General features: G+C 32.5%; 1 protein-coding gene across 2 annotated transcripts; it reads left to right on the top strand.

Annotated features, from left to right (window-relative positions):
• On the top strand, nucleotides 6,230-18,889 carry LOC109329727 (phospholipase D zeta 1). 2 transcript variants are annotated; one of them, XM_019563488.1, is made up of 20 exons: nucleotides 6,230-6,652; nucleotides 8,397-8,498; nucleotides 8,652-8,767; nucleotides 8,865-9,006; nucleotides 9,266-9,436; nucleotides 10,542-10,715; nucleotides 11,116-11,358; nucleotides 11,488-11,604; nucleotides 11,999-12,138; nucleotides 12,267-12,416; nucleotides 13,024-13,180; nucleotides 13,280-13,813; nucleotides 14,362-14,472; nucleotides 15,679-15,825; nucleotides 15,907-16,104; nucleotides 16,176-16,277; nucleotides 17,059-17,190; nucleotides 17,274-17,339; nucleotides 18,192-18,253; nucleotides 18,347-18,889. In XM_019563488.1, the coding sequence occupies exons 1-20, from the start codon at nucleotides 6,410-6,412 to the stop codon at nucleotides 18,591-18,593; spliced, it is 3,354 nt and encodes a 1,117-aa protein (XP_019419033.1). In that variant the 5' UTR covers nucleotides 6,230-6,409; the 3' UTR covers nucleotides 18,594-18,889. The 2 variants fall into 2 exon arrangements, with proteins under 2 accessions (XP_019419033.1, XP_019419034.1); XM_019563489.1 differs by lacking the exon at nucleotides 6,230-6,652 and having other exon boundaries at nucleotides 8,392-8,498; nucleotides 8,677-8,767.

Here is a 19,558-nt window from a genome sequence, read left to right on the forward strand (position 1 = left end):
AGGGGAAAATAGAATATGAATGTTTCTCAGCCATGAAATACACTTGTGATATGATTTTGGAACTGTCTATTTCCTTCCAAAACTCAGCTCACACATAGGCTCTAACTGTTTGTTTATTATCGAGGTGATATTTGGAGGGTATGGAAGGGGAATAAAATACTTTAAAGTTATATCACAAATATATTTTAAGATTTTCAAGTATTTCCTTTACTTTTAATTGTAGTATTATGTTTCCATAGTACAATTTATGTGCCTTGTATAATAATATATGTTGGTGTTTGTCGTTTGTGAAATGTGTATTTTCAAACCTCTGTTTATGAGATTTTGGTGCATGAATCTGATCACTGACTCTCTAGATCAACTTGAATGTTATAGTAGTTGATTATTTATTTAAAATCTTGCTCCAGATTTGATAACTATGTAATTATTTTATAGTCTCTGTTATCTATGAAGACATTAATTAATTTTCGGATATAGATCGGTACCATTCTTATACTATCTTATTTTGTAATTATTTTCAACTTAGTTTGTACTTTGTAAACATTTATATTAACTTACATGTCAATAATGAACACAAAGAAATAAATATTAATTTTTTTGTAAGGATAATTTACATGGACTAGATATTGTAGTAGTTAGATTCATCTAACAAAGAAGCTTCAAAGATGAAACCTGGTCATAACATGTAACAAAGGAATCTATGCGTTTGACCACTCAAATTCAGAAACATGGAACCCAAAACGGTCATATACATACATGAATGAATAGAGATTAGTTTATATCCTATTTAAGTTACACTAGTTATATTTGATCTTAGTTATTCATTTTCTTAGATCCAACTGATGAAATGGGTAAATGCAATAAATGATGAGAAAGAAAAATAGAAATCTTAAATAATTTTTAAATTTTACTCATTTAGTTTGTTGAATCTAAGAAAATAAATGACTAAGATTAAATTATAACGTGGAATATATATTTTGCAAGTCAAATCATAGTGCTTTTAAGTTGGCGAGTTCACTTCAATAATTTCATGCTGAAAAAAACAAAAGTAGATATGCATGAACCAAATCTCATTTTCGACACCCCAAACATTAGTGGGACCCCAATATCAAGTGTTGGATTTTAAATTATTCTATTAATCATATTTAAATTTTAAACACAATAGATTCCCATATCTTGAGATGAAACAGGAAAAGCAAGTAAAATATAAGCTACTTGATATAGAGATGACACTTATTTACTTAAAGAATGATAAATTTTTCTTTAAAAAATAATCGATTAGTCTGTTAATTTTTTTAAGTTTTTAAAGTATCATCCTATATTAGGATATGAGATTAACGCTTTGACCAAAGTGATAGTTAAGGGAAAGTATTAATTGCATTTAGATTGAGTAGGCCCAATTTTAACCTCTAAAAATTAAAGTGAAAGTATTTTTGTCCTAAAATAAATTAACCAATGATAGAAAAAATAACATCGTTCTAGTTCGTAGTCCTATTGCAAGAAAATAGTAGTATATTGGCAAAAAAAATTCCAACGCTTCAATTTTGCCAAAGAAATGTTTATTTTATAGTATTTAGTATAGCTTCCTTTTAAAATTAATATGAAAAATATCATATTATCAGTTTCTTGTAGCTGTCTAGCTATATGTTAAGATTTCATCTCAAAATCAATTGATTATGAGAGGAGTAGCCAAACAAGTATTTAAATCATTCCCGAGACAATGAGGTAGACGATGTGAGACTTACTTTCTAACACTATCCCAAAACAAAAGGTGATAGGTTTTGTATTAAGATTTAATGTTAATAATATCACATAAAAATATTTAATTACAATGATATATTTTGTGAAACAAATCATACCTAAAAGAATAAATCATACCCAAAATGATGTAGATTTTACTTTTTGGTGTAATGCTCTAATCTCCTATATTAGTGGCTGAAGTTCCTCCACCTTGTCCTTTTATTTTTTGTCATTGCATCTAGGTGGAACACCCTTTTAAGACACTCTTTCTATTGTACCTTTCTTTATAAAAAAAAATTAAATTTTATTCGGGTCATAAGATAAGTTAATAATTATGTTGATTCATTAATAATGATAATATTTGTGTTAAGTACTAAGAGGCTCACATTGATTAAACATATTATCATAATGGTCAATTTATAATAATTTGGTTAAACATCTTGTATGAGATTGTTCTTAAGGTGGAATATAATCCTCAATTGCCCATAAATATATCAACCAAATATTATTGATACTCATAATGGCGACGAGAATGTCCATAATCCTAAATTGGGTTTCACTTTTCATTTTCATAATCTTAAATTGGGCTTATGGGCCTCTTGTCTATCATACTTGGTCCTTACACTCACCTTCTAACTTTCAATTTCATTTCATTTTTCAATATATCATAATTTTATTTTTGTAGTAGATGCCTATAGCATTTACGGTTTATGATATAGGCGTAAGGATCCTCACTAAGTACCATACTAGGATTGAGCATAGGCCAGATAGAAAGGGGTTAAAGCTTGTTCTTACCTAGTCATAAATGTTGGTTGGATTATATTTTGAACTCGGACCAGACCCAAAGTTAACTCGACCCCTAAATATCGACTAAGTCAGCTTTTAAACTGGACTTGATCTATAGCCGACTAAATATCATACATGTTCATTTTAGATAAAGTCTTCTCAATATTATTTATCATTATGAATATGTAATTTGATATATAAAATGATATATATATATATATTTAATCATGTATATATGATGAAAAGTTTACAGAATCAATAATATTTTCGACCAAACAAGTGTTATAACTTTGAACATATTTGAATAGAGATATATACAATATAATGAGTGAGTGATCATGGGATAGGTCGGGTCATGTTTGGTCCCTGCCTGACCCTAAATATTGATTGTGTCTAAAATTTGAACCCAAACTTAGTCATAGACCTGATGAGACCCGACCCTATTCGGACCTGATCATGATCGGGCCATACTGGGTGAGCGGGTAGGGTCAAGTCCTGCTCACTCCTATACCACACAATAAATACAAAACACAACATGTAGTGACACTTTTTTTATTTTGTTTATTATGAAATTACATTTTATCATAGAAAATATAAGAAAAAACAATTATTCATCTCTTCATTAATGAAGATGGTCCTTATGGTAGAAACATGTTTTTTTACTGTTCTTCTTAACCTCTTATCATGAAACTTTCACACCATATCTTTATTACAAAAGCCTAAGTTAACCTCTCATTCTACACCAAGCTCATCCATTAACAATATAAAAATTTATACACATCCAATATATACTATTCACTATTATATTATATTACTTATATTTAAAAGTTCACGATAGCTAAATATAAATAATGAATGATGCAATGAGAATATATATATATATCTTACGATATTAACATCAATAGATACATTTCTTTTCTCAAAAACAATTGTGGATACTCAATTGCTGTGCAAACCATTCCACAATTTGTGGAGCAGTATTATGAGACAACCGTAACCAACAATTTTGGCATATAACATTCTCTCATTCACTATTATCGAGAGAGGGATAAGATGAATCTTATAATTTAAATAAACCAAATTATTGAGCATGTTGGTCAAATGATAGAGAGCTTGTCCAACTTAACTCTTGAATTTGAGCCATACTTGCATAACATTACTTCTTATATAAGATACATGTCATATCATACAAAAAATAAGTTTCCAAATCATACCAGCCAAAAAATAAAAGAGTGAGTATCCACTTATTCTAAGAATAAGTTTTTTAAACTTGCTCACTATCATATCCATCAATTATACGGACATCTAATGATTTATATCTACTTAATAATTGAACTTTCCTAAAATTGATGACTAGGACGAGAGTTAGCGAATCTCTCCTAAAAATAAAAATGGTAACATGCTAGCACATTAATATTACATAGTAAACCACTAATGTGCTTTTTGGTAAATAATTAATATTTTTTTGAGATATGTGACTATCTCTCCTAAATTCAAAAATTAAATAGGAGGTTGTAAGCTGCATCATTACTTTAATATGTATGTTAAAAATACTATGGAGAAATTTACATCCAAATAGACATAAATCTCTCTAAACAAAACTGAATATTTTTACCCATGGTAGTTAGAGTTGTAATAATAGGTAAAGAACTTTGTACTTTGAAATAGGTGGACTTTTCCATCAAACTCTCTTCTCCCTCTTCTAGATATAGTGCAAAGTGGTGTTTAATCAACATTCTAGAGGGTTGATGAAAGTCATATAGTTCCAAAATTTCAATGATCCACCTTTGCAACCTCTACCATAATCATTTCATAAAATAATGTATGTATGATATATAACTGTCATTGATTATATATTATTAATATTTAATTATTGTTACTTTTCAAAAAAATAATATAAATGAATGATATATGATATATTAAACTGTGTAAAAATATTAAGAATGGGGCAGCCTTTTTCCATTCAAGAATTTTTATTTTAGCTTGCCAAATTTGACTTATGTATTAATTATCACGTGTAACCCTTTCATGTCTTTATTCATAGCTCATGTACTTTTTTACCTTATGAGGAAATGAGAAACCTATTACCATAAAAAAAGAAGTCTAGGTGATAAGAAATGATCATTTCTTAGTAAAATTTCATATTTCAGTCTTATTAATGTTAAATAATTGGTATGAAAATAGTGGGCGATGTGAAAGTTTTTTCCCCTTTCATAATTCTTCAAATACAAATATATATAGATGATATGGTCTATTATTTATTCGGATTTTTTAAACTTCATTATAAAATATTTCAACAAAAAAAGGTGTAGTTTATTGTTCCACTAACTTAATCATAATTAGTGCTTAGTTTAGATTTCATTATCATATTTAGATGTGATGTTGTTCCTATTAAACTCACTTCAAATTATGATATGTAGGAATGGTAAATAAATGTTGTAGAGGATGTTTTTTTTGGGTTTCTCATATGTATTTTCGCACCAGATGTAATCCTATCCGAGTCGGGAACATCCACAGGTACGTGGTGCTAACTCTTCCAATGTACATTTTTTTATCCACAACACTTGAACCCGAAATCTTGTTTAAGGGAAATCAAACATGTATCACTTGAACTAACGCTTGTTGGTTGTAAAGGATGTTTTGATTAAACAATTCTCATGATCTACCCTATAATTGTTTAAGCTTTAAAGTAAAGTAGAACCTTCCAATTGGAAATTAAGATATTTAATACCTTGAAAATCTTGAAATTGTGAATTTGACAGTTTTTTACTTTATGAATATTTGAATTTTTTATGTGCACTCCTACTCATAAATTTTAAAATATTGGTCTAGTATTGTAAAGATTGTTGACTGAATTCTCATATATATATATTAGACCAAATATCAAATGTTTGATTTTTTAGAACAACACTTATTAGAAGTAGAAAAATTTAGGAGATACATTCTATCATATAATATGACAAAGGAGAGAAATCATGTAATCTCAATTAGATTAACACAACTCCATTTTGCAATAAGCATTTGACATAATAGAAAAATACATTTAGCCATCTTCAAAAGATAACCCCTCAACCAAACACTAAGAAACCCTTCAAATTAAAGAACCTTTGATTCATATAAAAAATAAAGTAAAATAATGAGCCCTTCAAGTTAAATAAAGTACAAAACAATTCACCCACACTTTGAAACAACTTAATTTTCTTCTTCTTTTGTTTGTTGGATAAACTAAATTAATACAAGTTATATCTTGCAGGCTTGGATTTACAACCTAGTTAGATATTTTACACCTAAACAACACAAAATAATAATTACACTTTTTAAATACATTTATTTTTATATAATAATAAAAAGTTTAAAATCTATCCAACTTTAGTATAAAGTTTTTTTAACTGTCGGCATATCATTTATCATTGATTTATATTACTCTTAATTTTAATTGAGAGCCAATAATATTTAACATATGAATGATAAATAATTTTCTGATAGATAAAAACACTTATAATGTTCATATGTACGTATTAAATTCAATAATAAAACCAATGTGTGTTGGATCAAGTGATAGATGTTTGTGATTTTCTTTAAGTAATATGAGATTCGAGTCTTATGAATGAAAAATATCCGCTGAAAGAGGGTTAGAGTCTCATATGCCTATAGTAAAAATCAATAATAAAAGATTACAATGCTAGTGAAGAAAACAAACCTTGTGCACTTTTTCTTTCATTGGCGTTGTTCACTGTTCAACTCTGCCATTATTATTTAATAATAAAATCCCTTTCTCTTTCTCTCTCTTTGAATTTGGATTTGGGATCTATAAACTCGAACGACGTCGTTGCAGCTCCTTCTCTTCCGATTCAATTCTCTTTTTCCGGCGAATCAGGTTCCGATGGCGACGGAGCAGTTTATGTCCGGGGACGGTCCCCGCTATGTTCAGATGAATTCAACGCCGCCGTCGTCGCCAGCAGCAGAGGAGATGACGTCTGTTCCGTCGTTCCGGCACGGTGGCTGTGAGACCACTCGGATTTTTGAAGAATTGCCTAAGGCCGCCATCGTTTCGGTGTCTCGCCCCGATGCCAGTGATATAAGCCCTATGCAACTCTCTTATACTATTCAGTTTCAGTACAAACAGGTTCCGTTCAATTTCTCGTTTTCTCTTAGCGATTCAGCTTTTGTCGAATGTTTCATATAAATTCTATGATCTAAAACACTGAAGGCAATAGAATAAGTAGCGAAGAAAATCATATGAGATTGTTTCATATATTTGAATCTAATTACTTCTTGTTGTTGCTGTGTATGTGTATATGTAGGTTGTTAGGTGAACTGAGCAAAGGTTTGTTTGAAAAGTAGAAATGGATAATGTAATTGTTATGCACTTTGTTTTCTGCAAAGGTCTGTTACGTAGGGCACATTTATTTAGGTTTAAAAAGGTGATTCAGCATAATTGATTTTGGCAAAAATGAATTTTTGAGAAGCTAATAAGAATTTCTTCTAAAATAAACTGAATTTCATTTTTTTTGTTCGTTTGTAAAAGCTCAACCAAACAAATGTGTAAGTGCCAAAAATAATTTTTAATCAAAATAATCACTTTTGTGTGTGAATAAGGCTTAGACAAACAAGCTGCTAGTTGTAAATAGCTTTGGCCTTTTAGTTTTACTTGTGGTTTTCCTCAGTTAACACTTTAGTCTTTTTCACATGTTTTCTTTTCCAACTTGGTTGGATGATTTCTTCAGTTCCATTTCCACTGTTAGCCTTTAGATTAATAAATTATATGCATTTTACAGTTTGGTATTCTCCAGTTTTGTTCTGTTTGTTTTGGATAATACATTAGACATTCTTTTTATGCGTGGATGGAGGGATTTTTATACCTTCAGGTAGCGTTTGGTAACCTTACAACTACAAGAAAGGGACAGAACTGGACAAATGAGTTATGTCCCATGTGTGGTGCAAATTAATGATAGAACTGAACAGGACGATCGGGCAAAGGAATGGATCATTTTTGGTTCCACTAACTGATAAGGAACACAACCATGTTCCTATACTTATTATAATGACAACATACTCACATACAAACCTGGGTCTCATAACTTTCTTCGTCCATCTTCTTCTCCCTACTTCCAGGGATCTGCGACCTCTTGTTTTTTTGTTTGTTATTTATTGAAATTGCGTTCTGGAATGGTGACTAGGCAAGGCATATTTGACTGGTTAGAACTGGGAATTTGCTAAAATTGTTCAGGAGATGAGTTTTGAGGAAGATGACGTTGTTGTTGCTTTTGCACTTTCTGCCATTTTTGTACAAGGGGACATGGTTAGTGAAAGTGTGAGTTTGAGTCAGCACATTGACCATATTCTGTTCCAATTTCACGATTTATCTCTTGCAATACTTGACCACGTTACCTAGTTATGCAACCCATCTCTATCCACCATTTTCATAGGTTCCATTAAATCAATTCAAATGGTGTGATAGAATAGTCAAAGTCTGGGGAATAGAGAGTGATGAATATTCAAACTTCAAATTCATACAAAAATATCATATATATATATATATATATATATCTGTAATTAGTGATAGCGTTCTGTTCCACTTGTCCAACACCAAACACAGAACAGGACACATTGGTCTGTTTAGTTCTATGGTTACCAAATGCAGTACACAGGACATATCTATGCTTTGTTCCATTCTGTTCTTTTATGTTCCATCTTGTCTGTGTGCCAAATGCTACTTTAGTGTCCTTACCTTGTATGTCTCCCCGTTTAGATGGTTGGATGTAAGAAACCTGTGTTGATAAATAGTGATTGTTTCTTATTCATTTCATTTAGTCTTCTTTCCTACAGGAGTAATACTTATATATCTCATGTTCTCATTTTCATTCCAGTTCAAGTGGGAGCTAGTGAAGAAAGCTTCTCATGTATTTTATTTGCATTTTACGTTAAAGAAACGGGTCTTTATTGAGGAAATTCATGAGAAGCAAGAGCAGGTATGGGATAAGCATTTTAATTATATCATTTTTGTTTTTTGGCTAATATAATATATAAATGGTTCTTAGATTTATTATGCTACTCAATGAGATTATGTATATCTGGCAAAGTTTGGATTTTGATGTAATGTTCATTCAAACATTATATTAAAGGTTAAAGAATGGCTTCAAAATCTAGGAATAGGAGAACACACTTCTATGGTACAGGATGATGATGAAGCTGACGATGAAACAATTCCCTTACATACTGATGAAAGTGCTAAAAACAGGTGACCCCCAACATGCAACTATTGTTGGAGCACTCTTACAGTTGCAATATTTTACTCTGTGGCCATAATTTCTTATAAATTTATTTTTTGTTTACAGAGATGTTCCATCTAGTGCTGCTCTACCAATTATACGGCCAGCCTTAGGTAGACAGCAGTCTATATCAGACAGGGCAAAGAATGCGATGCAAGGGTATCTGAATCACTTTTTGGGAAATATCAGTATTGTTAACTCTCCTGAGGTACACTCTTTGCATGAACTTTTGAAAACTGATACTTAATAGGAGCTGTTAGTAACTGTCTGACAGTAACAGAGTCTGCACAATAGTAACAGGGTTTGTATGAAATATTTTGTTTTCAGTTGAATTCCATGACTATTTATGTTTTGTTATGAGCCATTTGTTTGGTACTTCATCCTCTCCATTGATTTTGTTGTTGCATTTCTGTTTTATTTAAGGATCACTAGACACTTACGTTACGTTAAGCAATTTTATGCCATAGGTTTGCAAGTTTTTGGAGGTATCAAAGTTATCTTTTTCACCTGAATACGGCCCTAAGCTGAAGGAAGAATATGTAATGGTGAAGCATCTGCCTAAAATTCCAAGGGACAATGATTCCAGAAAGTGTTGTATGTCTGGATGTTTTAGTTGTTGTAATGACAACTGGCAAAAGGTAAGAGAATCTGGTTTTGAAGGTGTCAATACTCAATATGATTCACTTGTCTTGGTTTCTATTGGTACATGTAAAAACTAAATAAATTTGCACGTGACATTTATCCTCTACTGAGGAAGTCTACATATATACTTATACCATCTGTTATGTAATGAGAAGCCACTCATTATAATACTTTGATCATGGCGAACAAGTGATGGGAATTGAGAAAACGAATGAAAATCAGAGAGAGAAGAGAACCTGTTACTAACTGAAAACTTGCCCACAACAGAATAAGGAAGGTACCTATATATTATCTCAACTGTAGTGACAGCTATCATACAAATGTCACTAACTGACACTTCCCAAAAGCTTTTAGTGACTGCCTAACAGTAACAGAGTCTACATATCAGTAACGTGACTAACAGAAGTAATTGATAACTAAGGTAAGTAATTTGTGCGTACTATCCACTATACTCTTAATACTCATACAGTAGCAATGGCGACCTGCATTGTACTTCCAAAAAGCAAATCTTTTTAGGTACATTTTCTCCCTTTTCAAACTTTTGAAACCGAAAGAGAACTTTTAATTTATATAATATGCTCTTTTCTCCTGGAAGTCTCATAAATATAAGGTTATGTGAGTTTGGAAGCGGACCAATATCATGAACTTAAACTAACACTCCTCTCCTCACTTTTCATTAATAAAATATTCGACATTGGGTATTTAAAGTTGAGACTAATAGGGGAAGTCAACTTTCTATAGTATACATACACTACAGACTATATATGTTGGGATCGAAGTTTTGTTTGGTTGGAAAAAGATTAGGGGGAGTGGTGGCTGCCCTATTCCAAGGCCAAGCATGCTATAAACCTCAGTGAGGACTTATGGTGGTACTTACAAAGTGCTTACTGAGGGGCATTGCTGGCAGTGGGAACTAAACCTAAGCCTTACGAGTGAAGTTCTTCATCCTCACCAACTGAACCAACCCCCATTGGCATTTTAATTATTTACCAGATCTTGGATTTTTGCAGACAGTCTGGTATTTTATGACACTTTATAAGTATCTTTCACTTTATTTGGTTTATCTTTACAATTATCACTTTCGTGTCTTGGTTTGTACAGGTATGGGCTGTACTGAAACCTGGATTCTTGGCATTGCTGGCAGATCCTTTTGATACACAACCCTTGGACATTATTGTTTTTGATGTACTGCCTGCTTCAGATCGCAATGGGGATGGCCGTCTATCACTAGCGAGCGAAGTGAAGGAACGGAATCCTTTACGCCATTCGTTCAAGGTGAGAAGGGTGCTCTTCTCTCTGTGCTGTTGTTTCATAGTCTTGTGAGTTAAAAGGATATAATGCCGATTCATATTGTCACTGTGCCACATCAAATACATCCCTGATTTGCTCCTTGAAATATTTTGAAACATCAATTTGGTACTTGAAAGATTAGTAACATCCATTTGATCCCAGCTAGCAGAATTGTTGGACTACTAAAATGTTAAAAACACATTATTCAAAGAGCAATTTGTTTTAATGCTATTTTTTGTGACCAATTTGATATTCTGAATGCCAAAATGAAGGCTTGTTATAGTATTTTTACTAGTTATCAGCCATTTAGCTGACTTATGGATTTTTTAGTCTGTTAATATAATATACAGGAATATACTTTTCAACACTTAACTTAATGCTTTAGGTGACTTGTGGAATTCGGAGCATTAGAATTAGGGTGAAAAGTAGTAGTAAAGGTAAAGATTGGGTTGCTGCAATTAATGATGCTGGACTCAGGCCTCCTGAAGGCTGGTGTCATCCTCACCGGTATGGTTCTTTTGCTCCTCCAAGAGGGCTGAATGAAGATGGCAGTCAAGCACAGTGGTTCATAGATGGGCGAGCAGCATTTGAGGCCATTGCTACTTCAATTGAAGATGCAAAAGCAGAGGTTTGATATTTCAGTGTCAGAACATTCAAGGCCACTTTCATGATAGTTTTTCTTTATCTATTTTTATCAGAGAAAATAATAATTGTTTTCAAGTTTATGTTAAATGATAGACTAAAAATACTCGTGCAGATATATATCTGTGGGTGGTGGCTGTGCCCAGAACTGTATCTACGTCGACCATTCAGTGACCATGCTTCATCAAGAGTTGATAGTTTGTTGGAAGCAAAAGCTAAGCAAGGAGTTCAGGTAACCTTTAATATGAAATCTTTTACATGACTTGTCAATTTTACTTAAGACACTATTGTTATGAATTATTTTTATAATTGAGTGGTTTAAATTAAAAGAAATAATTGCAATCATTCCAAGGATTTGAATATGATATTGGATTTCAGTTATTTTATATGTATTTTTCTTTTACAATAATAATATTCTTTGGTTCTTGTACTGGAATGACTACTTATTCCCTCTTTTTGTTGCTAACTTTGCATTTTGTTACAAAGTGACTTGTTTTAAGCTTTGGTCATTGTTATGATTATGAAGGTTTTCAGTTATCTTGCATGCCACCTTGATGATGCATGTTTCAATTGCTTTATTTCCATAGAAGTGTTATGATTTATATGAATGTTTTTTTCAAAAGCAGATTTACATTCTTCTCTACAAAGAGGTGGCTCTTGCTTTGAAAATCAACAGTGTTTATAGCAAGAGAAAGCTTCTTAGCATTCATGAGAATGTGAGGGTATTACGCTATCCTGACCACTTTTCTACTGGCATTTATCTGTGGTATGCACTTTCCCAAAGCCTGGACTTTTGTCTGTGGTCTTATGAAGAAATTATATTTTTTTTATTGACAAGTATCAGTTTTACTACAATTTTGGGGGTTTCTTATATCTGCTAATGATTATGTACAGGTCGCACCATGAAAAACTTGTCATTGTTGATAACCATGTTAGCTTTATTGGAGGACTGGATTTATGCTTCGGTCGTTATGACACATCTGAGCATAAAGTAGGAGATTCTCCCCCTAAAATCTGGCCTGGAAAGGACTATTATAACCCTAGGTGAGTTTTGTGAGTATAAAATAAAATCATAAAGAAGCTAAATTTCCAAGTCCAGTTGGCCATGCTGCGAGATCATTAAAAGCTTTGATCAAGTAAAAAAGTTGTATTTCTTTGAAGTTTTTCAAGTTTTTGAAGAAAGGATAGAAACTGTGTCAGTAGAAGAACAAATCTGCTGTCTAGTTGGCCATAGCAGTAGAAGAAATTGGTGTTTATTTTAAGGAGCAAAATCAGAACCTATAATAAGTATCTTAAATGTAGGTGTTAATTTCTCATCATGCTTTATATATAAGTTTTCAGAAGGAAAAAAATTCTAAAAATGAAAAAATTCACAGCCAGGCCAACCAGGCACTAATTCTCTTTCTGTTTCATATAGTTCATTTCCCATAGGTTCTATACATCTTATAGTAATCTGGTCCAAGGAGTTAATAGGGTACTTATCTATTCAAATTCATTTGTATGTTTTATATAATTCACTTCTCATTTTTATTCTAGTGGATGTAATATCTGACATAAAAAACTTTTGGTAGGTATTAAGTATTTCATTCATTATTACCTGTTCATAGACTAGGTCTTTCTTGATTCATAGATTCATTTTCATTTTTGCCAGAGAGTCTGAGCCAAATTCATGGGAAGATACAATGAAAGATGAACTGGAACGTGAAAAATATCCTCGTATGCCTTGGCATGATGTTCATTGTGCCCTTTGGGGACCACCTTGTCGTGATATTGCTAGGCACTTTGTTCAGCGATGGAATTATGCTAAGGTTAGGTTTTGTCAATAATTACATTGAAGTCTCAAATATTCCGGTACATTCCTATATTCCCAATTGGAAATCATGTTTCTTTCTTCTTTTCCACATCAGAGGAGCAAAGCTCCATATGAGCAAGCGATACCATTACTTATGCCTCAGCATCATATGGTTATTCCACACTACTTGGGAGGAAGCAGAGAGATCCAGATTGAAAGCAGTAACACTGACAATTATAAACTCATTAAACGACAAGGTTCATTTTCCTCATCATCCCTAGATCATGATATTCCTCTACTCTTGCCTAGGGAGCCTGGTGAGCTGAATACTCTTGATGGAGACCCAAAATTGAATGGGGTAAGCTCCTTCTCACATCACCTTGACAAGCCAAGCAGGGTCAGCAGTGGTCTTCCTTTCTCTTTCCGGAAGGCCAAAAGTGAAGCTAGTGGTTCAGATACACCAATGAAGGGCTTTGTAGATGATATTGACTCTGTTCATTACCGTGAGAAAATGTCTCTAGATAGAGTGGCTCATGTTGATTTACAAAATACAGACCCTGCATGGTGGGAAACACAGGAGCGGGGTGATCAGGGAGGCTTTGAAGATGAATCAGGACAAGTTGGTCCCCGTGCTTCCTGCCGTTGTCAGGTCTGTTGTTCTCATATTGCTGAAGTGTTCCTAGCCTACATAAAATATAGTAGTCAATGACTTAAATAAAATATCCGGCAGCACAACGGTAAGGTTGTTTGCCTTGTGACCTGGAGGTCATAAGTTCAAATCATTAAAACAATCTCTTCACTTGTGAGCGTAAGACTGCTTACACCTACCTTCCCTAGACCCCACTAGGTGGAAATCTCGTGCGCTGGGCCACTCTTTTTATACTTTTAATATGACCATCTAACCAAGAGGTGCATTAAAATGTATTAAATGCTAATTTTATCATTAAATATTAATTATTAAGAGAAGTCAGGTATTTTTGGGAACCTCTTAATTTGACCAATTCCTTTTCTCTCTCGATGCACAGAGTAAAATCCATGGGAAGCCTGGTCTTCCATATTTGGGTGAAGATTGATTTTCATGAGGATGCATTATATGATTTTATAATTACTTGTGTTCTTTTTCATCACTTTTATGCTGTTAGTTTCTTTTTGTATTGGCCATTATATTTTCTACCATTAACAGCCTTCAACTGATAGGTTATTAGGAGTGTTAGTCAATGGTCTGCTGGAACAAGCCAAACCGAAGAGAGCATCCACAATGCTTATTGCTCTCTTATTGAGAAAGCAGAGTACTTCATCTACATCGAGGTATTAAATAAACTCCCTCCCTTTATCACTTCTTCACTGAATGTGATGCAATTTTTAAACAGTGATGGTTCTTTAGATAATCATACCAAAAGTGGCTTTGTTTTGTATTTTTAGTTATAAAACCTATCCAGAAGCTTTCAATTAGATTGAATATAAGAACAAAAGAACATGGGTAATGATTACTTTAATTACCTTTTAGTATTTCTCATAGTAACTGAAGTGCTATTATTTTAAACGTTTTTGAATATTTTGCCAATTTGCACATAATATTTCAGCTTTCAGGTCAGGCTTTGGCTCCAGTATCTATAATGGTCTTGTTTAAGATGATGATTATATCCTATGCTTAAACACACAATAATTTCTTGTACAATGCTAGATTTTAGATGCAGGGTATCTGGTTATCGTTATCACTTAAATTTAAAGAAAAAATGTTTTATTTATTTATTTATTTGAATAGAGTTTAAGATGAAGATTGTTCTTATTTGAATGCAAAGTTGATCTCATGACTGTATCTTGTTTTTTTTCATTATATATGCATGTGTGGTTGTTGGATAAAATAAAGTAGCGGGGACCTTCATTTGTCTAAGAATAAATAGGCGTGTCAGCTCATTCTCTGAAAAGCTGGCAAACAATTCTATCAATCTAACATTTTTCCTATTTTTATGAAAATAATGAAATAAAATATACAAAAGAAAACATAAAATAATCTCAGATTTATTGAACTTAAATAATCAGTCATTTATATTTATGTAAAGAAATCCTGTATTAGCATTGGTTCTGAATTAATTTTCATTCAAATAAGGTTTAATTTTTTATTGGTTTGCAACTAGTTCCATCTTGCATCATTTCAAGTAGTTTTGGAAGTTGCTGAAAACCCATTCCTTTTTTAAATTTAAAGAGAGAAAATGCATGCCTAAAAATATTTGGACTTTCTCTTTACACCTTTCATTGCAAGTGTGCCTCTTCCAGTTTTGAGAAGGCATATCTAGTTAAATTTGCTTTGTTTGCTGATAATCGTAACGACCCTGCTATATATATAACTTGTAATATATATTGTGCATTGCATTTTATGGACATTATATATCTGCCCCCTCCGCTCTACACTTTGTTGTGTGTAAAGGGGTAGTTCTATTGTTTTATCTCTTCCCCAGTCTGTTCTGGACCTGTCTCTGATTCATCTATTTCACCCTTGGGAAATTGTTCCAGAATCAATTTTTTATTTCAGGTCTTTCTGGAGATGAGATGATACGAAATCGTGTGTTAGAAGCTTTGTACCGACGGATTATGCGAGCTTACAATGACAAAAAATCTTTTCGTGTTATAATTGTCATACCTCTCCTGCCTGGCTTCCAGGTTATTAATTAATTTTTTTCCCGTTTTGACACAGTGAATTTTGTTTTCGAATGATGTTGGACTTACTTTTCTGTTATCTAGGGGGGCCTTGATGATAGTGGTGCAGCATCTGTGAGAGCCATAATGCATTGGCAGTATCGAACTATTTGCAGAGGGCAAGATTCTATATTACATAATCTTTATGGACTTCTTGGTTTAAGAATACATGACTACATCTCTTTTTATGGCCTGAGATCTTATGGTAGACTCTCTGCCAGTGGTCCTGTGGCAACCAGCCAGGTATTCTTTTACATCTATTGTCTTATACTTAACTACTTTCAGTCAGCTTAATGAACTATTCATTTTTGCAGGTATATGTTCACAGTAAAATCATGATTGTTGATGATTGTACAACTTTGATAGGATCTGCTAATATTAATGATAGGAGCTTACTTGGCGCCAGAGATTCTGAGGTATTCTTCCAAGCCTTCTTCCCATCATTTGCTGTGTAAGTTTGATTGGCGCTTTTGACATACCGATTCACTCTCACTGTCCTTCATTTCATGAACTCACATTCTAACAATTTATCAAGTGAACCACGTATGTTCCATTTCATTTGTCAGGATTTATTTTAAAGCATCCTAGATGATTCTCTGAGGATTTATTTCCTCTTTATATTCTCTAATTTGTATCCTTATTTAATTAGGATAGAGGTCTACTATTACTATTTGGTTTGTCTTTTGTGTCACATCATATGGCATCAAATCAATCACATATCACATAATTCTATCAATATTATTATGATTTTGTAGTCGCCTCTCTCTTCCTTATTCCCTACCTCTAAACCTCATTCATATATTTTGCAATGAAGGCATTTAATATCTAGTTAGTCTTTTCGCTTCTAAATATATTTAACTGGAAAGTTTTGGGGGGCACACTGCAAATTAAATCGCCGATGTTCTATGTAACTTCGAATTTCATTCCACGGTTTTGCAATTATCACAAAACTTAAACACAACTACTTAATTTAAAATATATAACTAATTTAATGAAAGAATAATTTCAACTGATTAGTATATATTACTGCCAACATTGTTCCTTTTTAGTCACTCTTAAAATTTGTTTCTTGAATCAACTGATTAATATGATAATTTTACTATTTGCTTCATTTTAGAAATTTTTATTTTACTTTTAAAACTATCTTAATTGTTGCAATTGACCTTCTATCCCCCTTCATATGGATATGGATTTCAGATTGGTGTAGTTATAGAAGACAGAGAGTTTGTCAGTTCTTACATGGATGGAAAGCCTTGGAAAGCAGGAAAGTTTTCCTTGACTCTCCGTTTGTCGTTATGGGCTGAGCACTTAGGTTTAAAAGCAGGAGAGGTTAGTGACTTTCCCTTCTCTGGAGATTAGTTGTTTCGTGTGCCTGGTTTGTAAGGATTACTTAAAAATCTTTTGTTCCTTAGGTCAATCAAATAATGGACCCAGTTATCGAGTCAACTTACAAGGATATTTGGATGGCAACAGCAAAGGTAATAAGAAAAATATGTACATGTATAATTGTATATTGTTAATTTGACCAGTAAGGCTTTTTGTATGAAAAATGGTGCTTTAAGTGACATTCTTTTAAAATTACTTACGGATGAACATTTCCTACCGTAAAACCTATTCTTTTTATATTAATTCTCACATAAATAATTATCCTTGGAAAGCATCTCATCATTATCCAAGAAAGAACATACTAGTGGCCTCTGCCTTTTTAATTATGTCGTTGTTCTTACACATAGTGGAGGATTCAGGGCTAGAGTTTATGGCCCTGATGCAAGTTTGCCAGTTCATTGTGTTTTGTTTTTTTTAATAAAAAAATGTTGTTTTAGGAGGACATATCTAATCTACTTCATCTTGTCTTCAATAAAATTTCATTAAGAGGTGTTCCTTATATTTTATTCCTTCTTAATTTAGTCATTTATTAGCGAAAGGTGTATCTGTATGTGCTAAGCATTAAAGTGAAGTAGTGAACTACTTTCAGTAAAGAGATTCCTGGTAAAAATGTTTATTGTTCAAGAAGTACTGACCACTTTTACTCGTTTTAGCCCAATTCCCTTTGGGGAGTTATTCTGAATTAAAGATTGCATTACAATGTAGTTGTTTCAGACATTTATGTTAGTAACTTCGTAAACAATTTGGACGTACCGTCTTTTCTTTCTGTTTAACCAAATATAAATACAACATACACGGATACATTCTTGCATTCTTTTACCCACTGTCTTTTCGAGGATCAAATACTTCTTAAATCACACACTAATAATGTTTGTGATTAACTGAATAAGAAATAATTGCTTAAATAAGAATATTAACAGTTCTCCATTGATACATTTATGCAGACAAATACTACAATTTACCAGGATGTCTTTTGTTGTGTGCCTAATGATCTAATACACAGCAGGTATATCCGCGATAATTTTCGTCCTTTCATCTTGGGTGACACATGTTCCTGTCTTTTGTTCTAACATACATTTCAAATCCTATGTTTCTGCAGAGTTGCCTTCAGACAAAGCTTAGCTTTTTGGAAAGAAAAAATTGGTCACACTACCATTGATTTAGGAATAGCCCAAGATAAAATAGAATCCTACCATAATGGTGATATCAAGCACACTGATCCCTTGGATAGATTAGCATCAGTGAGGGGTCATCTTGTTTCATTTCCCTTGGAGTTCATGTGCCAAGAAAATCTAAGACCAGCTTTTAACGAAAGCGAATACTATGCCTCTCAAGTTTTCCATTGAGTACAATGTCTGAGCATATAAAAGATCAACAGTATATATATTTTAAATTTATACAGGGCTTTTTTAATTTATTACTTGCAGAATTTTCTTTTTATTACAATTCTGCGAGCATAGAGATGCCAGGGAGGAGGGATGAAGGTATAATAATGGTATTTTTGTAAGGTATGTATTTATAATTGAGTACTGTACAAAATTCATCAGTTTAATTTTCATAGATAAAAGATCAGTTCAGGAATATATACACTGATGTGTACTTTATACTTTGTATCAATAAAAATACAGTAAAAATTCATCAACCATCTATCTAACAATTTGCTATGTTTCTTTCCCAATCTCACTGTATTGCTACATCATTTTTATGTTTCTTGCATTTTTTTTGTATAGTTAATTTTTGAAATTATGGATTAATATAGTAATAATTCTGAGACATGTTGGTATTTGCAGTCAGAAAATATAGTGCACAATGAGAAGGGGGGAGATAAGTATTCACAAGCAAATTTGCTTATTTCCCATCAAGATGTTAGCTTGAACATTTTTGTACTCAATTAACACAATGTAGCTGAAATATTTTGGTTTAGGACTAATTGCATTTTGTTATAGATTTGTCATGAGTTAAGCAACAATATGATTAGGATTGTTCAAAACTGTATATAACTATTGTGAAGTGTTTGAGGCTTCCACTTACCTAGAAGAATAAAATGAAACAACTAATTGGCAACACATATACATAGTACAATAGCATTAGACTTTGTTATGAGAAACACCATAGTGCTGCACTTCCATTTTCAATTAAAGGCAACAGTTCTAAAGCACGGTAATGCAAAAGGGATGTTTTATTAAACTGAAAGCAGTTTAATCAGTGATGAATTATTTAATCAAAGGAGAAATGTATGTACAACACAATTGAAAAAAAAATGGATGGATTGGTTCATTCACTAACACTTGATGTCTTCCTTGTTACTAAG

The sequence above is a fragment of the Lupinus angustifolius genome, chromosome LG16, assembly GCF_001865875.1.
Source record: "Lupinus angustifolius cultivar Tanjil chromosome LG16, LupAngTanjil_v1.0, whole genome shotgun sequence".
NCBI classification, from domain to species: Eukaryota; Viridiplantae; Streptophyta; class Magnoliopsida; order Fabales; family Fabaceae; genus Lupinus; species Lupinus angustifolius.